This window comes from Colobus angolensis, unplaced genomic scaffold (genome assembly GCF_000951035.1).
Source record: "Colobus angolensis palliatus isolate OR3802 unplaced genomic scaffold, Cang.pa_1.0 Scaffold920, whole genome shotgun sequence".
NCBI classification, from domain to species: Eukaryota; Metazoa; Chordata; class Mammalia; order Primates; family Cercopithecidae; genus Colobus; species Colobus angolensis.
The window spans coordinates 20,050-39,347 of NW_012123155.1; the positions used below are offsets into that span (position 1 = coordinate 20,050).

At 37.9% G+C, this 19,298-nt stretch overlaps 1 protein-coding gene across 1 annotated transcript in view; it reads left to right on the forward strand.

Moving 5' to 3' along the window:
- The window catches only part of UBE3D (ubiquitin protein ligase E3D), a 189,082-nt gene that overhangs the window by 10,797 nt on the left and 158,987 nt on the right, over positions 1-19,298 (forward strand). Inside the window, exons 3-5 of the mRNA XM_011931970.1 lie at positions 683-773; positions 10,045-10,276; positions 16,644-16,713. Of these exons, the coding sequence (XP_011787360.1) occupies positions 683-773; positions 10,045-10,276; positions 16,644-16,713 (393 nt within the window). The remainder of the gene's footprint in view (positions 1-682; positions 774-10,044; positions 10,277-16,643; positions 16,714-19,298) is intronic.

Below are 19,298 nucleotides of genomic sequence, written 5' to 3' on the forward strand. Positions count from 1 at the left end.
TTGGCTGGGCATGGTGACTCACGCCTGTAATCCCAGCACTTTGGGAGGCCGAGGCAGGTGGATTACGAGGTCAGGAATTCAAGACCAGGCTGGCCAAGATGGTGAAACCCCGTCTCTACTAAAAATACAAAAATTAGCCGGGTGTGGTGTCGGGCACCTGTAATCCCAGCTACTCAGGAGGCTGAGGCAGAGAATTGCTTGAACCCAGGAGGTACAGATTGCAGTGAGCCAAAAGTGTGCCACTGCACTCCAGCCTGGGTGCCTCAACAACAACAACAAAAAATGAAACTCAAATTTAATAACTCTATTTGTTTACACTGATGAAACACTATTGTGAGACATAGCAGAGGAAAGCTGAGAATGTTGGAGAGCTGTGTAGTTAGCTTGATGAGAAGGAAATAGTTCTTTTTCACTCATCCTTAATGTTGGTATTTATAGAACGAGAGAATTAACAAATGCTACATGTGTAATCTAGGGGAGCACCTAGCTCTGGAACACTTAGCAAAATCTGTTGTTTTATTTGCTCTGCTTGAGTCATCAGATAGTATTAATTAAATGTGTACTTCTGGGTGGATCATAAACTGTTTATGAATGGTAATTTATTGTGGCTATTGAACTGTTTAAATATGATAATATATTTGTTTCAATCTCTAAGATTAGCTATGTCATTGACTTCCTTTAGAACTGATTTCAATGTTTAATCAAAGCTCGCAAGCCCAAGAATGTTGCACATTTTATTGCCAATCCTGTGGTGAAGTCATAATAAAAGACAGGTAAGGAATATATTTAACACTGATTAATTCCATGCCTGGCAATGGTTATCTCTTTTTCTATCAGAATTTTTCAAGAAATTGCCAATGGAGTAGTATATGGCCTTAAAGTGAGAGCCAGCTTAATATCACTTTGAACAAAATCAGCCACTAAACTTGCTAGCAATCAGAGTGATTTAGCTCTTAGGGACGTAAAGGGGAGCACTAGGATGCTGGCTTTGAGAGAGGAGAGCTTATCTCGGCTGAAAACCTGTGCTGATCACTGAAGCACCTCCCTCCTGAAAAGAAACATGGGACCTGTCACATGTTTCATCCAACACGATGCTGAGTGACATTTTCCACATTCAGTAATTTTTTCCACATAACAGAGGCTTTTGCACAAAAACTTTTTATTTGAACTATTTTTATCAGTGCCTTTCTAAAATCCATTTCCTATTTCTCCTGCTTATTAAAACAGAGCATACAGAGCACAAATTAACCTTTTCTCAATGATTAGGTTAATTTTATCATTTATTCTTGCCATGTGCTGCGATTGCCCTGCTGAGATGGGAAGGACTTTTTGCTGGTTTTCGTTGTTGTTGTTGTTGTTTTTGGCTTTTTTTTGCAGTCCCAAAGGCTTTTTGATTTCTTTTTTTTTTCTTTTTCTTTTTTTGTCTTCTTTCTTCCTCATGTCAGCCTTCTTGTTTCTTGGGCGCAAACCCTTCCCCCTAAAACTTCAGCCATGAGTCACTCATAGGCTGGAGAGACAGATTAAATCCTAATTATTGTTAATAATATTTAAAGAATTTAGAGTTTTTTATTAGATGGGTTTCCTGAGCCAGGTTCCTAAGACTTGTAAGTAAGTGGATCCTTCCTATCTGAAACCTGCTTCTCTTCCGGTGTTCCTTATCTCAGTAATGCTGTACTTCTGCCTGTCCTCAAGGTAGAAACCTGGTGTAGACAGAAGTTCCTCCCTCTGGAGGCAGGGGAGTCCATGCTTTCAGATTCCCCGAGCTATACTGGGAGATGAAGAACTGTCTTGGGCTACACATAAAATACACTAACATTAACAATAGCTGATGAGCTTTAAAAAAATTGCCAAAAAAATCTCATGTCTTAAGAAAGTTTACATATTTGTGTTGGGCCACATTCAAAGCCTTTGGGCCATATGCTGTAACGTGGATCAGCTTGCTCTAAGGGGCTCCCGCCATAAATGGTCAATTACCAAGTTCTTTTGTTACTTTCTTCATAGCATGTCTTACGTAAATCCACTTTCCTCCACCCCAGTGCCTCTACCTTAGTTGAGTCCACTGTCTTCTCACCTAATTACACTTATTGCACCAGCGCCTCATCCATTGAGCCTCCCTGTAGTTTTGTCCTCTCGTCTGATCTATTTTAGCACAACTAAGTAATTGTTCTCAAATGCATCAGGCTCTACTGGTCAGACCCCTCCATGACCCCCCATTTCTCCAGTATAAATTCCAGAAACATGCTACATTAGGACCTTTATGAGTTTACCTCTATTTACCTCTCCACCCTCACATTTTATATCTCTCCCAACCTATTCCCCTATTCCTCCTCCCCCCAAAAACATGCCATTATTGACTGGTGTTCTGTACGCATCTCTGGTGATCAGTGTGCAGCCCCACAGTCTTTTCATGATTTTTTTCATCCTGGGGCCTTATGAAAGTGACTTCCTTTCCTGGAGGAATGCACCCCACACCCTGTCTTCCCCTGGTTGGCTCCTACCTGAACTTCAGAATTCAGTTGACAGGACAGGTACTGTCATGAGCCTTCTCTCAACCCTGGGTTGGTTTAGGTGCTCCTCTAAGGTTTATTTGCCTGTCTTCACAACTAAACTGTAGGCTTTCAGAGTGCAGATAATCTTGTCCCCTGTATCCTTTATCCCTACTCTTTTGAGAGTACAGTACGGTGTAGTCCCTTCTAAGTCTGTCTAGTAGTACAGACTCAGAAGCCAGAGTAACTAGGTTTGCACCTGACATTTACTAGCTGTGTGACTCTGGGCAAGTTACTTAAGCAGTCTGTGCCTCAATTCTTTTATTGCAAAAATGTGGCTAACAGTAGGACATATCTCATAGGGTTGCTAGGAGAATCGAGTGAGTTTAAGTGTTTATGACAGTGCCTGGCATGTGGCAACGTGGCAAGCGTTCCGTATGTATTAGCTACTGCGATAATTACTGTTCTTATCATCATCATCATCATCCCCATCCGCAGCATCAGGCACTGTCCCTTGTAAATAGTGTGCTCTCAATCAATTGTTGCTGGGTTGAATTGAATAAACGTTGACATGTTTGTTTTGGCCTTCTACCAACCTCTCTTGCTTGCTTCCTGATTTCTGGCAGTGTCCCATGTAGATGAGATGGCACAGAGTTATTCTGGCATAAGTGAGAGGTTACAAATGGAGGATCCTCAGAGTAACTGTCTTGAGTAAGAAATGAGGTGACTTTAAATTTGCAGAGGAGGGAACCTCATCTTTGCTTGGATTACTTAAGGGTTGAAGTTACTGCATGTACTTGGTGACAGGCCCACTTTATCCCGAAAGGTTCAGGGGATCTCAGTTTACACTGTAGTTGAACCAAGAGTGTTTTCCTGCTCTCAGTCTATTTTAGGCTTTGGTTGAATTCTCAGATGAAGTCTCTGAAACATTCATTCCTAGACAACAATGGGGATTCCTAGAAGTTACAGTTGGAACATGTTAAATCAGTGTAACAGTATTTCTGGGTGCTGCTTGCAGTAAAGAATATGCTGGCTCATTATTGGCAGTTATTTGTGTTTCATTGGAACAGGATGATAATATGAAAAATCTTGTATCTGTTGCCCCCATTTTTTCTGTTCAGGAACTGTATCTTCTGTGTCAGTCCCTCTTACAGTGATGGGACTGAGAACCAAAAGGGCAGCACTCACTCTCCCTAACCTTGACCATCGTCTGGTCCTGGAGGCAGGAGCAGGAGAATGGGACATGGGTTTGAAATCCAGCTTCATGACTTAGTAGCTGGGAAGTTGTGTTTGTACTACCTCAGCTTCTTCTAATACAGCCTTCTAATAAGGCCTATTTTCCAAACTTGTCAAGAGAGTTAAAGGATGTAACATATGTAATAGTTAATGCTCAACAAGGTCTTTTAAATTGGTTTTATAGATTTCCTACACTCTTTTCCAAATTGTTCTTATTAGCAAACTAGCAAATTATCTAGTTTAGTGTTTCAAACCTTTTTGTTTCAAAACTGTGATTCGCATACTCTGCATGTGCCAAGGAAATGAATTCCCTTTCTCTTTTTCTCGCTGAGAAACAGTGGACTTGACTTAGCCTTTGCCTCATTTAAGCAAGTCTTACCCAAAAACCTTTTCATGTCACACCTGTGTGCCTGGCATATGCATGCCTCTTCCGTAATGCAGAGAAATCCTTAATAAATGACTCAAGGCTTTGCTTGCCTTTAACTCTTAGGTAGCTTGCCCTTTGACTGAGTTGTATGGATAAAGATGCTTCCTTAAGTATCTGCACATAGATTTCATGTTGACCATTAATGTCAAACCCAGTGTTGTTCTTATTTCTCCCTCAGTTATCTGTTTTTTTGTGAGTGGTAAGGACAACTTTGTGCTCGTTAAATAGAAAACAAGACCAAAGGTTTTCAAAAGAGCATGTATGTGCCAAAAATCAAGTAATTGTAAACATATTTCCCAGGAAGGCACCTTGGAATATGTTGATTTATCTGTATTGGGAGCACCTCTATAGGAGCAGTGGAACAGAGTTAAGATCTGCTTACTGGCTAGTCTTATTATCTAGGAACATGTTACATTAATTTCCTGGGCTCCAGTTTCCTCACCTGTAAAATGAGGACGTTGGATTAGATAAACCTGTTAGAGTGCTATGAAACATGAAAGTTCCCTGATCAATAAACCTCATTTGTATTTGCGGTTTCATGTACTTTGTGATTCATGATTATTTCGTAGTATGGGACTAATGCTTATTCTTTTTTTTTTTTTAAATAAAAAAGGTTCTTGTCAACTTAATTGTAGAAATAAGATGTAGAGGACAGTTTAAACAGTAAGACTCATTAATGGCTTTTAAATACTTACTAGCACCAGGGCACATGATACCTGCTAATTACAGCAGTGCCTAATTTTAAGGTCACTTGTTCTTAGCTGTTTATTGTGATTATTCAAAACCAAATAATGCCTCATTTCTTTATAATTAAATTCTCCAATTTACATTTTACCAGATTAACAGTTTTTCTGTAAAATGTGTGTGAATGTATGTAATTTTTGATTATGCTCTTGTTAAGATTAACGGGCCAATATCCAGCAACAATAATGAAATGTATTTTGTTGTGAATAGTTTCAGAAACAGCCAAATAGTCCTTGTGTTTGGAATTTATATATTCTAGAAATAAATTCATCTCATACATGAATGAAATCAGTTGGCCAAACTTTCAAACTCAAGCCTTTTGATTTTCAGATGATTTGAAACAGAGTGGCTCTCCTGAGGTATCTGGATGTTTTGCCCTGTTCTCCCTGCACTGGCAGGGTAGTGCTAGGTGTCAGCCTAGATCTCATGAGGGCATTGACACCCTGGAGGGAAACCAGCAAGATGGGATCTTTGGAAACATGAGATGTCAGGATATCCAACCACTTGATTGAGCCACTTGGCAGACCAGCTACAATTGTAACCTGAAAATAACTACTCCCACTAATATAGTCAGGTTTCTACAAAGAGGTTAAAAAAGAGTACAGTCACTAACTGCACTATTGCTAACACTGTACAAACTTTTGGAATAAAATTATACTTTTATGGCTCTAATCATACTATGTATGTAATAGTATTAAAGTGCTAAGCTAGTTTTATAGGATTTGTGGCCTGCCAGTCGGAGAATATCACCTGAATTTATCTAATTCCAGCAGCCATATTTTGAGCTTTAGATAGTTGATGTTATTAATATTCTTAATGTCCGCTTGGTTATAATCTAATCTGTAAAAGCTGTTATTACCATTGTTATTATCACTGATTAATGTTTCATTTGAAAGCTAAGGAGCATAATTTTATTTTCTTATGTATGTTTCTTTATTTTCACATTCTTCATTTTTCTTCACCTCTATTAAAGTTAAGGGGCATACATTTTCTTGTGTATATGTTTAAGTATTAAACATCGATATCATTTGTATATTTTGTTTCCTAAAAGTCTGTGCTCATGGTACATTAAAAATAACTAGGAAATTTTAATTTATTGTGAAGTTGTGTTGCTGTTCATTATAGAATCTTAAGCTGAGAGAAAATTCAGGAAATCATTTCACTGTTTTTTTGAGCTCCACCAGGATTCTACCTAAAAACTAACGTTGAAAAAGATGGTATCTATTTTATTTTGAAAGTTCTCTTGGGAAGCAGATCATATCAAAGTCTATTTTTCAGGGTTTTAGATAAATATGCTTTCAGTAAAGCAGTGATTAAAATCTTTTGTTCTTAAATGTTTTATGTTTTCTTCAAAACAAATCAAAAAAATTTTTTCTGCTTTAAAAACTCTTTTATCTTTGCAATGACTTACAGATTAGGCACTTTCTTGCTCCTGGTGTCTTATGTAGATGGTTATAGGATATATTATAGCTTTTATTCACATGATAATGTAGTCACATTAAGTTTAAAATATCATATTTTGTGTTAATGTGAGTTGTCTCCCAGATCTCTGTAAATCTTGGGGCAATTTTATTTCCCTGATCATGTAGGCGATTTTGCCATTGTTGTCTCTTGCACTGTATTGAGGGTTTGTTTATTGGCACTACATGCAATATGTCAGGAGACAAAAGATCTTAATGATGGAGAAAGTCCAGGAGCCTATTTAGGCCTAACTCCTTCCCACTCTAAACAGGCAATTTATTTGCCCTTTTCTTCTTCTGCTTCTTCTTGGTAAAATTCAAATCTGACCTGTTATTCCGCTTAAAATTCTGTAATGCTTCCTACGCACCTGAGGTACCAAGTCCCTACCCCTTAGCATGGCCTGGAACACCCCACACAGTTTGCCACCATACTGCCTGCCCAAGTCTCCTCTATGGTTGTTCTGCATTGCCAGGGCAGGGAGTATGTTCTAAGGAAAAAGTTTGGTTTTGGAGGCAGGAAGACCTGGACTAAGAACCTGCCATTACTGATCACCTCTGATTCCATGAACTTATGCAGATTACTTAACATTTCTGAGCCTCACTTTCCTCCTCCGTATAGGAAAATGATATTTCTTGTCTCACAAAGTTGTTGCAAGCATTAAATGAAATAAGGTGTGTTTAGTGCCCACCAAGGGTCTTCTTAAGTTACCTAAACATGTGGACTCACAAGGCTACCACAGTCCACATTCTTTGCCAGTTTGCCAGCAGGGCAGCATCAAGAATTCCTCTCAGCAGGGGCTCTGCATGTTTGCACAAGTGACAGCTCACATACCTTTCTGGGGACTGTTGTCTGCCCACACGGCGTAGTTCCAGGTACAAAGCATAAGCTCCACATCAGGGAGGAACGGGAGCTGCCCTGGCTCAGAAGAAGGCCTTCTGCCTTAAGCAGGCAGTATTTCTTGTAACAATTCTTGATACAATTTGTAGGGTTCCCAAGAAGAGATTGCATTCAGGGGAGGCCAACGTATCCTATCGGACATTTACAGCTCATTCATATTTCTTCCTGGTTCAGATGCAGTTTACCAACCAAGGATCATTTTTACCGTAAGCAGTGTTGCCTAGCAATATAGTCGATGCCTAAGATCTTACCTGGTTTCCAGGGTAACAGAGCTAGGTGGCTAAACCAAAGGTCAGATTCTCAAGCAGCAAGGGAAAAGATTTGTTAACCCCTGAATTCCAGTGTGCAACAGATACAACCAGTGTGAAATGCTTCACACATTTTAGTTATCAAAATACACTAGTTCATTTCTTCAACAAATATTTAAGAGCTCATGCTATATGTTAGAAGCAACATAAGGCAGCAGAAATACAGTGTCAAAGTAAACATATATGGCATCTACCTTCATATTGTTTCTTCCATGATGCCCTTAATTCCTTTCATTGCCTGGAGAACTACTATTTATCCTTCAAAGGCCAGCTCAGATATTACCTCTTCTCTGAAGTCTATGTACAGTCTATTCCCATAATGCTTTGTGTATATTGCCCTGAATTCATTGATTGGTCTTGGGGATCCATGAATCCCCTAAAGTAATATGCAGATTTTGTGTGCTTGTAGAAATGTATGTTTGAGGAAAGAAGCTAACACTTTTCTTAAATATTCAAAGGGATCTGTACTGCTCCCCCTGGTGCCACACACTCCCCCACCCACTGCAAGAGTTTAGAACCGTTACTCTGTTACGAGCATTTATAACATGTGCTTTTGTTATTTGTTTATAGGTCCATATTTCTTACTAGAACATGAGTACCTTAAGAGAGATGACTGTATGTGTTCATATTTTGTGCCAGTAGAATGCCTTATTCATGGTAGACTTATAGGAAGTGTATGTTGAAAGAATCACTTCTCAGTATGCTTAACAGGCTCAGCACCTTGATGATACCAATGGTGCAGTGTATACTAATTTCAAAGGAAAAGTTCTTCCTTATGTTAAACTAAAATCAGCCTTTCTTGTTTCTAGCTTTGTCTTCTGCAGTTATAAATTGTGTACCCTCCTCTGAATTGTAATTGCCCTTTTATGTGACTCAGTTGATTGGGGAAATCAAAGGAAAATAGGGGGAATTGTTTAAAAAAAAAAAAGTAGCATTCACATCTTAAATATTTTAACTTATAACATCTGAATGTACATGAATTTACTAGTGTTTGTGTTTTGTTAGAAGGAGGAACTTAGCAGATATCATGTTAACCAAGTTATCAAGATTAACATCACTAAGTAGTGTTGATGTGATATACTCTCTGATATGATATGATGAGAAGGGTACGTTTCACTTCTGTAAGATTCTTTCCCCAAATCCATACCACCAGCCTAATCTTGAGACGATATTAGACAAACTCAGATTGAAGAATATTCTGTAAAATCCATGATCTTTTCAAAAATCTCAAGTTTCTGAAAAATAAGGAAATATTGAGAAACTATTACAGACCAGATGAGACTAGGGAGACATGATGACTAAATGCAAAGTATTATCATGAATTAGATCTTGGGGGAAAAAAAGGATTTTAGTGGAAAAACAGGTGAAATTCTAAGTGTGTAGTTTTGACAAATCTACCATAGTATTATAAAATAGTAACTTTAAGGCCAACTGGGTGAAGTGTATATGGGAACTAATATATTACCTTTGTAAGTTTTCTGTAAATCTGAAATTATTCCAAAATGAAAAGTTTATTAAAATATAGTAATAGAAATTATAGAAGAAAGTTGTTAGGTGATTTGACAGTTAAGACATGTAAACCAAAATAAAAGGCAGTAACACCAAAAAAATTTGTAACAGGTTAATAAACATAAGGCTAATAATTTTAATATGTAACACATTTTTACAAATTAATAAGAACATAGTAATACGGACCCTGGAAAATAGTCACTAATCACAATTCACAGAAGAAACACAGTGGTCTATAAGTGGAAAAACTAGATGAATCTCACCAGTAACTTAAGAGTTGCCAATTAAAGCAGCATTAAAAATACTTTCAGCTATTACTAATGCAGAAATGATAGTATTCATTTATGAAAAGGGTGAGTGGAAGAATTATAGATTGGCACAGCCTTTCTGGAAAGAAATTCACCAAATAGGTGTTAGGTTTTAAAATATGCATACAATTTGTGCTTATCATCTCACACTTATATAAGATTCTTTCCAAGGAAAATAGATATGTTCATAAATATTCTAACAGGAACATTCATCACAGAGTTATTGATAATGAAAAACTCAAAACCTAAATATCTAACGGTTGAGGGAATGATCTCAAAAGTTTTGATTATAGAATAGAATACTGTGGACTAATTAGGATTCATCTAAATAAAACAACAAAAGCAAGATATAGTATGTTTATTCACCATTCTCAAACTTTGTGTGATATGTACAGATATATCTTTTGAACGGATGGCAAAGAAATACACTGTCATGTTTAGTTACTTATCTCTGGGTAGTGAGATAAAAGGATGATTTTTCCTTGTTTATACCTCCTTGCATTTTCAAAATTAGTTGTAGTGAGTATATATTACTTTTATAATTGGGGAAAAATTAGCATTGCAAGCCTTGTGGTTAATGAGTTTCTTTCATCTTTTATGCTCATTTAATTAAGAGAATGTTAGTTCCATTTTGTTCTGTTAAAAATGATTTTTCCTCTTTCCACTAGGAAGCTCCTCAGGGTGCTCCCACTGCCGAGTGAGAACTGGGGAGCTCTAGTTGGAGAATGGTGTTGTCATCCTGACCCCTTTGCTAATAAACCACTTCATCCGCAAGAGAATGACTGTTTTATTGGAGACTCTTTCTTCTTGGTGAATTTAAGAACCAGTTTGTGGCAGCCAAGACCTGAACTATCCCCAGTGGAGATGTGCTGTGTTTCTTCTGACAACCGTTGTAAATTGGTAAAATATCGTTTCAAACTAAATGCTAATTTAGAGGTTGTCTTAGATACTAGTTTCTGCAATCTTTTCCTAATTAAGGTCTTGTTACATAGACTGCTGTAAAGGCCAAAATTCATTATTTTCAACTGTCATCACTATCTCTGCTTTATCAAAACAGGAAGAGCATATGGCTTTAAACTAAAACAGCCACAGGGGCCTGGAAGAATAAGAAAAGGAAGACCTCTGCAGTCATAGAATTGGGAGTGCTACCATTTTACAAACAAAATGCCCTGCTTTCTTGTTCTTAGGACAATATTGCATAATTTGTGTGCATTTTATCCTAAATAGTCTGATTTAAGTTAAAAGTGTTCTGTTGCTCCAGGATATCTACTATACTATTAGGCTGAGGTATTTTACTGTTTCTGCCCACAGTCTAGACTTCTGCTGAAGTCATAAATGCAGGTGTCATCAAGTAAAAAGAGGAATGGAGGAGCCCAGGAATGGAGATAAAGCTTGTGTTGCAGGGTCTGAATTGGTGCTTGACAGTGTGAGGTCAGGTGGGTCTTGCTGCGTAGGTTACTTTGGGAAGAAGGCAATTTTCTCTCACTGCAGAGAACAAGTGTTTTACTTTATTTTAAAAGAAAATCAATGTCATTGGCTTAGCCCTGTGAGAAATCATTCCACTGATGGCCAGTCAATACAGATGTTATTTAAAAAGTAAAATCATTGCCAGAGAAGCACTTTAACATCTGATTATTGGTGGGAACGAAAACATTGTATTTTAAATTTCGTTCAGAACTCATTTAATTTTTGTAATAAGAACTGAAACTGAGTGACTGCAGGAAATATGCAGTGGATGGGCAGCTCTTAGGTTGTAAATTAGTTTATAGAAATATTCTGAGGGAGATGAAGGAAATTCGTCGAATGTGGACGTTAAGTTGTTGTCACAGAAAATTATTTAAGTGCCTCATCTTATACTGTAAACAGAAATCCCTTAATCTAAATATGGTTCACTTTGGTGAAATGTGGTACTTTACATTTTATATTTTAAAAGGTAAATAGTAAGTTAATATACATTTGTTATATTTAATATGATTAATTAAATTTGTATTTTAATCTAAATATATACTAATACTTTATGTGTTTTGAATTTCATCTTTACGATTAAGCTATACATTTTAAAAATATTTGGAAGTTGTGAGCAGAAAGGTAGTACAGAAAGAGTAAATGAGAGAAACCATGTTTCCCTTTTTAAATAAACTCAGCACTCTGTGCTGAAATATATTCTTCACATTTACATCTTTATCAGTTATGTGATGCAATTTACAAGAATTTCTCTTCATAGTAAACAGCTATCTTATCCATTAAAGAAAGACCCATCATATTTTTAGACATTACAGTTTTAGTATCAAGGAGACTGTGGGAAATTCTGCACTATCATGACAAGCTGCTGTTGAAAAGATTTTCTTCAAGTTAGCCTAGATGAAAGTCCCTCTTTAATTGTATATTGTAGCAGTCCAAAGAGTGTGCCTGTGACCAAAATAGAAACGTAAATTTGGAGGGACTACGTAAACAGTGCTCTCAAGGCTCCTGTGGGAACAAGGCTGTTCTGTGCTATTGAAAACCTATTTCTCCTATCACCCAGTCTAGCTATCTAGCAGGGTTTTGAAATTTTACATAGTAACAAAGCATCCTAATGGTATCTCTTGGGAAACATTTTTTTGGTGAGACAATATCAAGGGCCCTTAGAAATTGAGACAACACAAAGGGAAACTAAAAGGGAGGAGGCAAGGCTAATCCACCTCTCTGAGCAGTCCTGCCCTGTCTCAGATATATTGACTTAATTAGTCCACAACAATGTCTGTCTTAGAGGTTTGCTCTGTAGAGTTCCCACACTGTTAGGCTGCTTCATTACACAACTTGCCTTATTACTTCCTTCAAGGATAGGTGAAGAAAAATGCATTACAAACAGAGATTCTCTTTAAACAAAATTTATGTGTTATAATATGTTTAATTAAAAAGATCTGCTTTTAAAAACAGCACAAACGTGAAGCCCAACACTGTTTCTTTTCTTCCATAGCTTTTTAGAGTTTATAGTACTTTATTTGAGCCTTTGTCGTTGCAGCAGTATCTACTTTTTTTTTTTTTAAAGATACCTGCTGAAGATTTCCCTGTTCATGTATTCATTTATCATCCCTCTTGTTCTATTTTGTGCCCACTCACATAATACAAATTTCGCATCTTGGGCTGGGCATGGTAGCTCATGCCTGTAATCCCAGCACTTTGCAAGGCTGAGGCGGGTGGATCACAAAGTCAGGAGATCGAGACCATCCTGGCCAACATGGTAAAACCCCATCTCTACTAAACTACAAAAAAATTAGCAAGGCATGGTGGCGGGGGCCTGTAGTCCCAGCTACTCAGGAGGCTGAGGCAGCAGAATCTCTTGAACCTGAGAGGCAGAGGTTGCAGTGAGCCAAGATTATGCCACTGCACTCCAGCCTGGTGACAGAGCGAGACATCGTCTCAAAAAAAGAAAAAAGTTGTATCTTATAATAATGGAATGATAAAGATGGCATTTCTTCCTTTTATAAGATTCAAAATATTATTCAAGACTTCACTGTGTTTTTTAAAGAACAAATAAAATTGATCTTTGATTACATTAATATTACTGCTAGCAAGGATGAGTAACATCTTTATCTTTTTTTCTTTCTTGGAGTACTTAGTAATAATTAGTTGATTTTGGTAATTTGTTTTGTTAAATCCATAAGTGGGTCTTTTTTGTTTTCTTAGAAAAATGTGTTGTCAAATTCTGTAAGTATTCACAATTGTAAAAAGAATGGTATTGTGAATTTCAATATGGATTCATCATACTAGTATGCTTCATCTGCTCCTTTTTTTCCTGAAGTGCTTTAAAACAGTCTTGTCATTTTATCCCTATGTGTAAAATTAGGGATTTTAGTAGCCACACTGTCATCACACCTGATAAAATTAACAATTATTCCTTAATGATACAATACCAGGCCATATACAGATTTTATCAGTTGACTTAAAAGTATCTTTTAGTAGCCGGGCGCGGTGGCTCAAGCCTGTAATCCCAGCACTTTGGGAGGCCGAGACGGACGGATCACGAGGTCAGGAGATCGAGACCATCCTGGCTAACACGGTGAAACCCCATCTCTACTAAAAATACAAAAAAAAAAAAAACTAGCCGGGCGAGGTGGTGGGCGCCTGCAGTTCCAGCGACTTGGGAGGCTGAGACAGGAAAATGGCGTAAACCTGGGAGGCGAAGCTTGCCGTGAGCTGAGATCTGGCCACTGCACTCCAACCTGGGCGGCAGAGCGAGACTCCGTTTAAAAAAAAAAAAAAAGTATCTTTTAGTATAGGTTTGTTTGAATCAAGATCCACACATGTGATTGAGATAATTTGGTTGTTGTTGATCTGATTTTTAAATCCTTATTACCTATGTCTGATAAGGGTAGAATCTTATTTTAAAAACAAACAAACAAAAAACACTTCTCCTGCCCCCTTGAAAGACAAGGTGAGATGTTCTGTGATAGCAGTTATGAATGAAGTACATATCAGAGCACTTGAAAAAAAAAAAATTCTGCTTCAAATAAAAAAATTCTTTATTCTCAAGCCTTGCTATTACAATACCAATATTAGTTTTTAGTAAAGCCCTTAGTTTTTGGTAACATTTAATGAGTATGATCAGATTTAACTTGTACAAAATAGTACTCTTTAAAAAATACTTTTAATATCAACTTGGAGCCATACAGGTGTATGTCTTACCATGAGAAAGCATTAAACTGCCAGAATGACACCCTTTGTAGACCATACTGGCTTTCTGAGTTCTCTTCTTCCTGGACCTGAATAAATTGGCACCTTCCTAGGTTTCTGTGTCTGTCTCTTACCTCTCATGGGAATGACCCCATCCAGTTTCCTACCTGAGTCAGGCTCTGAGACCTGCCATTTGTGATGTGCCTGATAAGGATGTCAGTGCAATGACCAGAGATGGTACACTGTGGGGCCCACTTTGGGAGTGTGCCTGGATCAAAGTTTCAGCCAGGACTGAACTGACTTATGAAGTTCACGTGTACTTTTGTTTTCTCGGCAGAGACTTTTGAGAAAGGCTGCAGAATCTGTCCAAATACTGCTGCTAGACCAGGAAAAAATGGAATAAGTGTTTATGTTACTGAAGGTTAATTCAGTGTAGGAAGGGATTCATCTCAGAAGTTTCTAACTAGAAGAGCGGTGGGCATTTATGGATTTTTTACTAGTTGCATGTGTTTGAGACTGGGGGAAAGAATAGGCCATAGAAAAAGACCCCAATATGAATTGTGCTGTTGCTCTTGACTTTGACCTCTAATTGAATATATATATGTATGTGTGTGTGTGTGTGTGTATATGTGTGTGTATATGTATATGTGTATATATGTGTGTGTGTGTATATATATATACGTGTGTGTGTGTGTATATATAGACAGAGTCTTGCTCTGTCGCCCAGGCTGGAATGCAGTGGCACAATCTCGGCTCACTGCAACCTTCCCCTCCCAGGTTCCTGCGATTCTCCTGCCTCAGCCTCCTGAGTAGCTGGGATTATAGGTGCGTGCCACCATGCCAAGCTAATTTTTATATTTTTAGTAGAGATGGGGGTTTCACTATGTTGGTCAGGCTGGTCTCAAACTCCTGACCTCATGATCCACCTGCCTTGGCCTCCCAAAGTGCTGGGATTACAGGTGTAAGCCACGGCGCCCAGCCATTGAATGTATTTTTTTACATCAAGATCTGCTAACACACACACACACACAGACACTCATGCACACACACACACACACAAACACCTCAAATAAAAGTTTCTTGAAGCAGTACTTACTCAGTGTTTGAAGCACTGTCATATTTTCTGTTCTATTGTATTTCACTTTTTAAAAACACAGTAGACCTGGTGCGATGACTCATACCTATAATCCCAGCATTTTGGAAGGCCAAGGTGGGTGGATCACGAGCTCAGGAGTTCAAGACCAGCCTGGCCAAGATGGTGAAACCATCTCTACTAAAACTACAAAAATTAGCCAGGCATGGTGGCAGGTGCCTGTAATCCCAGCTACTAGGGAGGCTGAGGCAGAGAATTTCTTGAACCCAGGAGGCGGAGATTGCAGTTAGCCAAGGTCACATCATTGCACTCCAGCCTGGGCAGCGGAGCAAGACTCCATCTCAAAACAAAACAAAATAAAACAAACAAAACAACCAAAGCACAGTAATCCACTGAATTGGTTCCCACTAATGGGGCACATGAGCTGTAATTTGGAAAACACTTAGCATAGTGTTCAGAAGCCTTAGCATCAGAAAGACGCAGATTCAAACATCAACTCCAACAGTTACTAGCAGCACGTCCATGGAACTCAGTTTAAATGTACTTTTTATGCAACTTTTTAGGAAATTATTTATGCCAAGGAAAATATACTTATACTCAAATGTATATTGATCAGTTTAAATTTTTTTCCTTAGATTAAATACACATATTATCCCACAACAGAAGTCACTGCCCTTCTTTACTTCAGCCTACACCTATTCTGTGATTTCCCAGGAAAGGTACCCTGGTGTGTTCAGAGTTGCAGAACCTCCTTTTCCCTGCCCACTTTATATGGCTTCTGCCTTGTTGCAGTATATCTGGATGAGAGGAATGTTGTATGGTTTTAACAAAGGTATAATTATGGATGTGAAAAGGCATATTCTTTGTTTATTGATTAGGCAAATGCTAGTTATTTTAATCTATGTCTCAAATAGGGAATTTGGATTTTTGAAGGTTAGGATTGTTTCAGGAATTGTCCCAGAGCACTACCTGTCTTTCCAGTTACCGTGCCGATCCTACATGGAAAAAATGGAAGTATATGAACAGAATAGATATTGTTAACTTTTCACTTATTGTAGTTAAGGATTATAGGTTACTTTTACATAAATTACACTGGACTAGGAATCAAAATAGTGTGAGTTCAAGTTCTGATTCTTCCGTGTTCTATACACATGAGCTGAGGCAAGTCATCAACCCTGTCTTTGTTGCCCACCATCTGCCTGTTCTAAGTTATAAGGCTATTTGGAAGTGCTTTTTAGAAATGTAAGGTACTACTTATTCAAATTATTTGGCAACTTTTGGATTATCAAGAAGTGGCTAGTTTTGGGAAAGTGAATCTGTGCTTTATTGTTTCTTAAGACTTGAAAAATTATCTCTGTGCATGTGAATTATGCATACAAGCTAAATGTATTCCCAGTATTTAGTAGAGGGCAGAATAAAATGTAAAGTTCAATGTATACTCTGGGGACTATGTTAAAATTATATATTCCTTTTAAGAAAAGCTGAATGACATTTAAATGACATTTTTCTGTTCTACAGGAACCAAAGGCAAATACCAAAGTAATCTGTAAGCGTTGCAAGGTAATGTTGGGAGAGACCGTGTCATCAGGTAAGAATTTCATAACAAGAAGCCAAAATGATTAAAAGCCAGAATGATATTTTATAGTAAATATATAGGAAAGATAGATGATTAATATATGTTGTAGAATTGGTGCTTTTCAAAATAGACCCCAACTAATATATCATCCATTATACCAAGAAGTTTGTATATTTTGACCTTCATAAGTACAGAGTATTTTTTTTTTTTTTTTTTTTTTGTTGAGACGGAGTCTCGCTCTGTCGCCCAGGCTGGAGTGCAGTGGCCAGATCTCAGCTCACTGCAAGCTCCGCCTCCCGGGTTTACGCCATTCTCCTGCCTCAGCCTCCCAAGTAGCTGGGACTACAGGCGCCGCCACCTCGCCCGGCTAGTTTTTTTTTTTTGTATTTTTAGTAGAGACGGGGTTTCACCATGTTAGCCAGGATGGTCTCGATCTCCTGACCTCGTGATCCACCCGTCTCGGCCTCCCAAAGTGCTGGGATTACAGGCTTGAGCCACCGCGCCCGGCCAAGTACAGAGTATTGAATTTTAAGTATTAAGAACTTGAGTCATTTTCAGTGTTTCATAGCCTCTTTGTAGATATAAAGCAATAGCATCAAGTTTGTACTTAGGTCTATTTTAAAGAAAATTGGAGCTTTTCTCCCTTTCTTTCTCTCTCTCTCTCTTTCTTTCTTTCATCTTTTTTTTTTTTTTTTAATTTTACCTTCCTGGTAACTCACAAAACAGAGCTTTTTTCTTAACACAACTCCTCAGTCAGAAGAATTGGTGCCCAGAGATGGAGGAGTTGTTTTTCTTGGCTGCCATCTGGCTTGGGGCTGTATTTTGGGGATGGGGATGGGAGAGGACCTGTTGAAATGGAAGAAAAAACATTCTGAGTTTTGTACTTTGTCCCTTATTCTTTTTGTTTCCCAGTAACATTGATTATATTTTATGTAAATTCTGTTATGCTACTTTAAAGTATTATACTGAAAATCCTGATAATTAGAATGCATTGCAATTTAAAGATATGGTTTATAGTGTCTAGAGAGCTGCAACATGCTGTGTTAGCTTGTGGACAATGAATAATTACTTTTAATACAATTAATTAAAAGATGTGATTTACATGAAGCAATTGTACTTAAGGGAAGGCAGATGATGGTTTTTTGTTTGTTTGTTTGTTTACTTATTTGTTTAATCATCAAAATCTTATAAGTAGTTGCTTGTTCATGGTGAGCCAGAAAGGAAAAATGAGTTAGTAAATGATACCATCCTTAACGTGATTTTTGGAAAATGAAAGCAAGCTCCTGAAGCAACACCTTAGAAAATATTAAACCTTCTGGTTAAATAAGGTGAATTGATCTTTAAATTATTTTCTCCCTGAAGTCCTGTTAAAATGTCAGTTAAGGAATGAAAAGATGTATATCAACAAAGGCAAAGAAATGGAGAAGATATGACAATGACATAAACAAGAGATGTAAACAAATTTTTTTGGAACACAGTTGGCAGCCTAGAGGGAGCTGCAGTTTTGGTGTCTGTAGATCATTTGGATAAGGAGTGGGCCAATAATCTCTGTAGTGCCCCAAAACAGGTCAGAATTTGGAGGCAGCAGGTAACAGGGAGAGCGGTCTGAGGCAAGGAGCTGGAAGCAGGATGATTGTTTCAAAGTGTATATATAGAGCTACTACACTTCTAGGTTTCCCACTTCATTTTCAACTTGCTTCTATAATCCTCAAGGTTGGAGATTGGAAGACCTCCCCTACACCCATTTTTTTTTTAATAATGGAAGAATACCAACTAGAGAAAAGATTTATAGAAACTGATTCTTCGGTAACATTCAACCAAAAATGAGGTAACATCGATGTTCAACAAAAATGAGGTTAAGCTGAGCACAGTGGCACATGCCTGTAGTCCCAGCTACTTGGGAGTCTGAGGCAGGAGGGTCACTTGAGCCCAGGAGTTCGAGGCTGTAGTGCACTATTATTGCACCTGTGAATAACCACTGCACTTCAGCCTGGAGAACATAGGGAGACTCCATCTCTTAAAAAAAAGAGCTTATATTCATTCATCCTGCTGTCAACAAAGCTTGTACCTATACCCAAGAACTTTCTTTCAGCATTTCACTGCCTTACACTAAAATTGAAATGAATTATTGAGACTCACCAAATATTTGAGGAAATCTCCAGCAAAAAAGAAACCAAGGCAATTAAATTATTAAGCAAGCAAATTAAAAGCACTGAGAAGAAACACATTATGTATGCAGCAGAAGAAAATCTTCAAAGAAATAAAATGCCCTTGAAGAAATAAACTAATATTGCTTCCATAATTCAGAGAATGTGGAATTTAAAAAAAAATAGCTTCAGAAGAAAAAATTAAAGAATTGGAAGATAAAAGTAAAGAATTAGGTCAGAAATTAAAACCAAAAGACAGAGATTGAAAATTAAAGATGAGGCCGGGCACAGAGGCTCACACCTGTAATCCCAGCACTTTGGGTGGCCGAGATGGGCAGATCACCTGAGGTCAGGAGCTCAAGACCAGCCTGGCCAACATGGTGAAACCCCATCTCTACCAAAAATACAAAAATTAGCCAGGCGTGGTGACATGTGCCTGTAATCCCAGCT